Genomic DNA, 7406 nt, shown 5'->3' with positions numbered 1-7406 from the left:
CCCTCCTTTTCTTCTTTATTCTTTTATTTTTATTTAAACAGCCCAGGTTCTGCAAGTCACTAGGGATGCTCTTCTATGTTCCACGCCTTCGTGGAACACGGATACTCTCCCAGCCCCCAGTAGCAGAGAGCACCTCACTGCTTTGCAAATTCCAGTCCTTCCAGTTGGTTTCTCTTAGTCAGCACTATAATTGCTGTTTTATAAGATAGGCCACAGACTAATCCCTGTCGAGAACAGAGCACACTGTGTGCTCCCACCACCACCACCACCTCTTCCTCATAGTCACACAGAAGAAATCCTATCTTCCTGCTCCCTCTGTGCTCCACACTCATAGAAACCACCTTAAATAAGTATTGCTTTCACAAGAAAATCCCCCCAACTCCCAACCCCCCTCCCCCTCTCCTCACCCCTCCCACTCCACCCCCACCCCCACCTCCACCTGCCCCAGTCCAGGGGCAGGAGCATAGATAGGTCTCCGGATGTGGCTTGCCCCAGGGACTTCTCTTCAAGGCTCTTTCAGACTTTTGGTCAATTGTCTGTGTGCCTTCTGTTTACTGTGTGGGTGGCACTGGAGGTCAGAAGTGAATCAGTCTTGTTTTCTGTTTTGTGTCTGGCTACCTTGTGCCTCTGTTTATACCTAAACAACTAACAAATCAGGACAGTGGCCAGGACACTATGAATGCCCATACCAGGGCCTATGCTTCCCTCTGCTGGACGGTCCTTGTACTGCGCATAGCGTGGATTGTTTCTCTGGGAGCTTATGCAGAGGCTTGATTGGGCGGGGTAAGTCCATCATGCCCTTGCCCATCATGCTGTCATTTGATCGTCATGATCGAACTCAAGAAAAAGGTAAAAGACTCAGAGGAGCTAAAATCCACTTAAGGTGTTTCTAAATGCTTTTTTTTTTCTTTACAATGAGAAAGCGAATATTCCCAGATGCCTCTTTAGTCTTTTTTTTTATGAAACACTTGAGGAGGCAGGAGCCCCGACCCATGCTGACTGTTGTCCTCCTACAGCTTCCCCTGACTTCCAGCACATGCCCCTCCCATATTCATATCTCACTGAATCCAATTAATTCTGGGTGTGGAGCCATCTGCTGGAGCACGGGCAACCTAGGAGGTACCACACACCCCATCAGCTGGCAAGTTCCTCCTGCCGAGACGATACAGAGATAGCTCTGGCCCGTCTGCATCCCAGGGCCAGCTCCCTGTCACTGTCAGGGTTCCTCACTCTCTCCATGTCTGAGCCACTCACCCCATCTATTAAGTGGATGATGCTTGCCTTCTTTTTGTTGGAATGAATGATGCAATTCTTGATGGTCTTGATCTGTCTGGGACATCTCCAGCCACCCTACTTCAGCCCTTCCACCTTGCCCAGGCCCTTGGTCCACGGGTCATCCCTGGACATGCCACCTTCTCAGGTGTAGCCATCACTTTAGCATTTCTCCCTGTGTTCTGGAAGCATCCACAAGCTGGTCTTTGGATTGCTAATTAGGTTTTTTTCCATCCCATTTCTCCCCTTCCTTATCAGGCTTCCTCCATAGAAGCTCCTTCATATCAGGAAATTGTTTTTTCTCTTTAATTGCTTACTTACAGGCTCCCGGTTGTTTGCTCACGCTAATGAGGGCCTACACCAGCTGTTGCAGCTCCTTAGACTAGGGCTGGCTGCTGCTGAGGAGTCACACACAGGCTGCTCCTCAGGCTCCATCATTAGAGGCCTTGTACTGAAATAGGTAAATGAGGCTAGGCCAAACCCAGCACCAGTGAGAACTCACCAGCAGACTGCCTTTTCTGGTCAGGTTCATGGCTTTAGAAGTCCTCAGAACTAAAGGCCCCTTGCATTTGGGATACAAGGGGTACCTGCAACAGGCAAAAGAGGGGGTGATGCTCATGGCCTGACCCTGCATGTGAACTTGTTGCTCACAGTACCCCAAGCCCCCACTGCCTCTTCATCTGTTGCAAGCATATTCAGGACATCCGTCTTCTTTACTTACTATAGGGAATTAGCAAAGATGTTTCCATGGAGACAGAGAACCATAGATCTCCACACTGTGCTAATCTGCCCACCCCACAGGGTTTATAACAGTAGTTCAGGGTTCCCTGTGACTCTGCTTCTCCCTCAAATTAGGATGTGATAGCAGCAAACCTCCTACTCAAATTGGATAACAGCATTGCAACCTCAGCGGTCCTTCTAGGAAACCGCAGAGCCAAGAGTCTGCCTCTGGCTCCAGATTCTCATCTACTGTACTGTTTTTTGAAAGGATACTGGAGATGGGTGATGGGACAAACCAGTCCACATGCTAGCCTGAATGCCAGCCTGGCTCCTTCTAAGCTGGGCATCCTTTGGGGCTCTTTAGATCCATGCTCTTCGGTCCTGGAAGCCCCTCCTCCCACAGCGTAACACTCCTGGCTCCATCTTCCCAAAGTAATTAATTAATTAATGTTCTTCTCTTACACCAACCTCAAACTCAACACTCATTTACAGCACTTCCCTCTGTCTCCAAGAGACAGCCCTGCATGAACTCTCCCTGCTTCCCCTATGAGACTGGAGGGGAAGGAAGCAGGAACTACCAGGAGCTATTTTTAAAACCCTTTCACAAATGTTTCAATTGACTCTTAGCTTGAGATCCCTGCTCTGAGCTTCCGAGCTGCCAAATCTTTCCTGGTGCAATTGGCAGACTTGTCCTGAAGTTGGGCTGTCTGCAGGTGATGACCTTGGACCTCATCTCTCAGTGCAGGTCACTTCACTTATCCGAGTCTGTTTGCTCTCTCAGTTCCAGAGAAGACCAAGAATGACGCAGTGGATTTTCTCTCTCCTACATTCCCTGTGACCTGTGGTAAGGCCAACGGGACTTTGTTCCAAGAGAAACTGAAACAAGGTGAGTGCCTGCTCTTCTGATGCTCTGGTCCCAGGATGATGGGTAGGCCAGAAGGGAAGAGTGTACCCGTTGAGTAACTTGTCAAGAAACAGACCCTGCTAGCCAGGCTGTAAGAGGGAAAAAACAAAAGCTACAACAAAAAGACTTCCCAAGAAGTTTCCAGACTTTTCCGTGGAGATGCATCTGGAAACCACATGAGCCGTCTGTCTGTGAGCCCTCTGAACTGGACACTGTCCTTGCTACAAGAATCTGCCCCACTCCCTCGGTGGCCTGTTACAGGGATTATGGTCCCCTGAAGCTAAGAGAGGGAGCCTCTTCTTTCACCCCAGAGGAATCCCCTCTTGCTCTGGGACGGTGAAAAGCCATAGCGGGGAGACTCAGAGGTCTGTGGTAAAGTCACAGAGGATCCAGGTGGGTCCTGGAATGGCCTGTCTTTTTCTTACAGGAGTCTCAAAAAAGTGCATTCAGAATGAGGCAGGAGATTGGCTCACTGTAAAGGAATTTTTAAATGAAGGGAGAAGGGCCACATCAAAAGACTGGAAGAAAGCTATACGTTGTAACGGGGAGACATTAAGACAGCTGGAGCAGGTATTGTAATGACCAAGGGTGATGGATTCATATCCTGGAAGAGTGGGTGGAAATTCAATAGCAAAAATGTAGATAAATTCCCATTTTGACTCAACAGCATGACTTACAAAGAGCCAGATGTTCAAGCAGAAAACGTTGTAGATGGCAAAGTTAGAACCACAGATAGATGCACATGATGAAGACCTAGTGCAAGCAGAATATGCTGAGAGTAATGGAGGCCAAGGTTTCTGTGATCAAGTAAGATTTAAGAAGCTTAGCCAGGCGTGGTAGCACAAGCCTTTAATCCCAGCACTTGGGAGGCAGAGGCAGACGGATTTCTGAATTTGAAGCCAGCCTGGTCTACAGAGTGAGTTCCAGGACAGCCAGGGCTACACAGAGAAACCCTGTCTCAAAAAACCAAAAAAACAAAAACAAACAAAAAAAAAGCTTTAAGAAGCTTTAGCCTGGTGAGTTTGAGTAGGTGGATTGGAAGGAAACCAGCTGCAGCCAAAGAATTCCTTGTATCCTCAGTCTGATAAGCTTCTATTGAAAGCCTGGTTCATAAAGAACATGTGAGATGTTTTCAGCCACTTCAACTGTAGCAATCTCCCTTCTACACCTTGTGACACTCTCTTTCTAACTTGTAACAGTTGCAGAAGGCATGAGTCATTGCAATTCCTAGACATAGCCTCCCCATAATATGCAAACCATTATCACAAGGTGCCGCCCAGTGTGCGTTTCCTCCTCTGGGTATCCAGGCTTATTACACACCAACTAAACGGGGGCAGGTGGGTGCAATACAGGATCTTGGTTGATGGTGAGAGCACAAGAAACAAACAGCCTTCTCAGGAGACAGCTCCTTTAATTGGAGCAGAACAAAGGCCATTTAAATCTTTGGGGAATGGGTAGAGGCTTTTGAGGGGAATAGACATCATTGACCAGAGCCAGGGTTCTGGGAATGCCTTATTTGCATGAAGAGGAATCCCAGGTGCTTGCCAAATGTGACCTTATAAGGAGAGAGGAAGTTGAACCTGTAACCTGACTGCCAGGCTAAAGGGCCACCTCAGGGTTGGCAGAGGTTGGGAGTGTAAGGCTACATGGACCTGGACGTGCAGGAAAGGAACAGTCCTATTCCTGCTGGTCTCAAAATGAGATTTTGGGGGTTTGGATATACCTTAACTTCTGTCTTGACACACAAACACCTGCCCCAGTTGCATGGCTCCCCAGCTCCACAACAGGGGCACCAGCAATATGGCATGGAGGGTAAAGGTGCAATCTGTTCAAACTTCAAACCTGAGTTTGATCACCAGAACCCAAGTAAATGTGGAAGGAGAAAATTGACTGCACAGAGTTGACCTCTGACCTCCATGTGTGACTGTGTCGAGTGCTCATTCCCATAATAATAAATAAAGGGTTTGTTTTTTCTAAATACACATCAAACATCACAGGGATGACCATGTATGGGTTTTACCTGGAGAGGATGAATGGAAAAAGAAAATGGAGAAGGGACTGAGGAAGGAGAGCTTGGGCCTTAGGTCTAAGTAAAAGGGAGAATTACCTTATCACTAAGGGAAAACTTAAAAGGGGAGCGGTTTGGGGAAGCTCGTTTCTCTCCCCACACCTAGCCTGATCTCTAGATACAGGTGTTTCCTAAAGGGGGGAAACATCAATATTCACAAGAGAAGAAACTTCCAGAGTAATCTCACTTGTCAACCTCTTCTCTTGCAGAAAGGACTTTTGTTCTGTACCAAGAGCAAACCTCAAAAGAAGGGTGCCTAGCGGATGAACTCCTGACCTGATATGTGCTCAGCTCCTGTGCTCGCTCCCACTCTCTCTCTGTCTCTGTCTCTGTCTCTGTCTCTGTCTCTCTCTCTCTCTCTCTCTCTCTCTCTCTCTCTCTCTCTCTCTCTGTGTGTGTGTGTGTGTGTGTGTGTGTGTCTGAACTTTGCCTTCAAGCCTCTGAGTGTCCCAGCTCTGAGGACCTTCGTAGTTGTGGTCCTCATCACAACTGACCCAGCACTGGGGTACACGCTCACGATGTCCTTGTTCACAGCTGACTTGCAATGGCAAAGTGCATGAATACTAGACAGTAAAAATAAAGCTGTTGGTGTCTCTGTGCGTTTGAAAACTATCTTGATATTAAAGTGGATATAAACTAAAGGTGTCCAAAGGAGACGGCTTTCGTGCAAGAAGTAAGCATGAGACCAAGTGTTGTTCAATGCCACACACTTAGTGCTTGTGGCAAGATGATCCAACCAAGCTCTGTCTGCAGAGACCCCCCTCCCCCTCCAGGGCAAAGGGCAATCACCTGGCAGAATCACTAACTGTTGTCAGCCTTCCTTACCTCTTAGGTGTGTTCTCCAGGCATAGTCCTACCTATAAGCTCCTTTCAAATGAGAACTTCTAGCAGAGATGGTGCTGTGTCTCCTTGCCCAGGACACTGGCTTGACCCTTGGCCAGTTTCATTCAAAGTTTAAAGCAAAGATCCCCGCCCCCACGTGTCACTTACAATGTAAACCAACCTTTATCATGCTGATTGAAAGACACTGAGGTCAAGAATGCTTAGTGTGCGGTCACTACCAAATTCCATTGATATTATAAAATATATTGATACTGGGTAAACTTTTAAGACACATATAAAATCCCATAGCCATTGCTATGGCCTTGATGTTCCTTATCAAGACCTGTGTTGAAATTAAATCTCTATCATGAGTTAGTAGGAGAGAAGCTTAAGTCATGTACGGCAGTGGTTCTCACCCTGTGGATCGAGACCCCTTTGGTTCTCAGGGGTCACCTAAAATCATCGGACACATCTGATATTTACATTACAATTCATAGAGGCAGCAAAGTTATAGTTATGAAGTAGCAATAAAAATAATTTTATGGTTGGGGGTCACCACAGCATGAGATACTGTGTTGAAGGGTCGCAGCATTAGGAAGGTTGAGACCCACTAGCTTACACAGTATTTGGAGGTGAGACTCAGGAGGTAACGGAGCATAATGAGGCCATGAAGGTAGAGGTAGAGAGAGTCCTTGTCCATTAGTACTGTGCCTGTGTAGGAAGAAGGGGTGAAGCCACACCTACCATCCCAGCCCTGAAGGAGCTGTGGTCACAGACTCAGACCCTCATTCGTAAGTGTGAACAAACAACTAGAAACCTGCAAAGAATCAATAGAAAAAAAAAAAAAAAGAAACGCCGGGCAGCGGTGGCCCACGCCTTTAATTCCAGCACCTGGGAGGCAGAGGCAGGCAGATTTCTGAGTTCGAGGCCACCTGGTTTACAAAGTAAGTTCCAGGACAGCCAGGGCTATACAGAGAAAACCTGTCTCAAAAAAACAAAATACAAAACAAAACAAAAGAAAACAAAACAGTGATTTCCTGACACGAAGAGCATATGGAAGATGGAAGCAGGAGGATCAGTTCAAGCTCAGCCCTTGTCTATTCAATACAGGACCCCAGCCCCAAGAATGATGCTCTCACTTATAGATTGGGCCCTCCCACTTTAATTAAACTAATCAAAATAACCCCTCACAGACACACCCAGAGACACATAAGGCCTCACAGATGTACCTCGTGGTTGATCTCCTAGGTGGCTACAACACCTGTCAAGCTGGCAACATTAACCCTCACAGGGATGTAAGGTTTTCAGACATTGTTTCCTTTGCTCCCTTGTCCTGGCCGGGAAGGGGGTCAGCACTTTCTTGACAGTAATGCTGACTGTTTATTAGCCTCTGCTTTGAAGAGAAGATTTACGGCAGAGTCTGCTTAGATCCAACACAACTCAAATACCAGGTCTATGGCCATAACAAAAAACTTATTGTAATCAAGCATCTATTGATTGATCGGGGATACAGAACAGTGATCGGGAGCTGAACTGTGACCCCAAGCCAGAATGTTACAGAGCTTTTAAGCTTGAAATTCACACACATCTGTGCCAAGTGAAAGTTACATTTTCCATCTA

The 7406-nt window shown here is 47.0% G+C and overlaps 1 protein-coding gene across 4 annotated transcripts in view; it reads left to right on the top strand.

The window, feature by feature from the left end:
• Positions 1-5605, top strand: part of Sp110 (SP110 nuclear body protein) — a 25711-nt gene extending 20106 nt beyond the window's left edge. For 2 of the 4 annotated variants that reach the window (XM_021159795.2, XM_029474849.1), the window contains 3 exons: positions 2774-2878; positions 3324-3466; positions 5174-5573. In XM_021159795.2, coding sequence (XP_021015454.2) covers positions 2774-2878; positions 3324-3466; positions 5174-5224 — 299 coding nt within the window. In that variant the 3' untranslated portion in view covers positions 5225-5573. Of the gene's footprint in view, positions 1-2773; positions 2879-3323; positions 3467-5173 lie in introns of all 4 variants that reach the window. The other 2 variants (XM_029474858.1, XM_029474846.1) reach the window with 2 other exon arrangements.
• Positions 5606-7406: the final 1801 nt, after the last annotated feature.

Source organism: Mus caroli, chromosome 1 (assembly GCF_900094665.2).
Source record: "Mus caroli chromosome 1, CAROLI_EIJ_v1.1, whole genome shotgun sequence".
NCBI lineage: Eukaryota > Metazoa > Chordata > Mammalia > Rodentia > Muridae > Mus > Mus caroli.
This window is presented reverse-complemented; position numbering and strand designations above follow the sequence as displayed.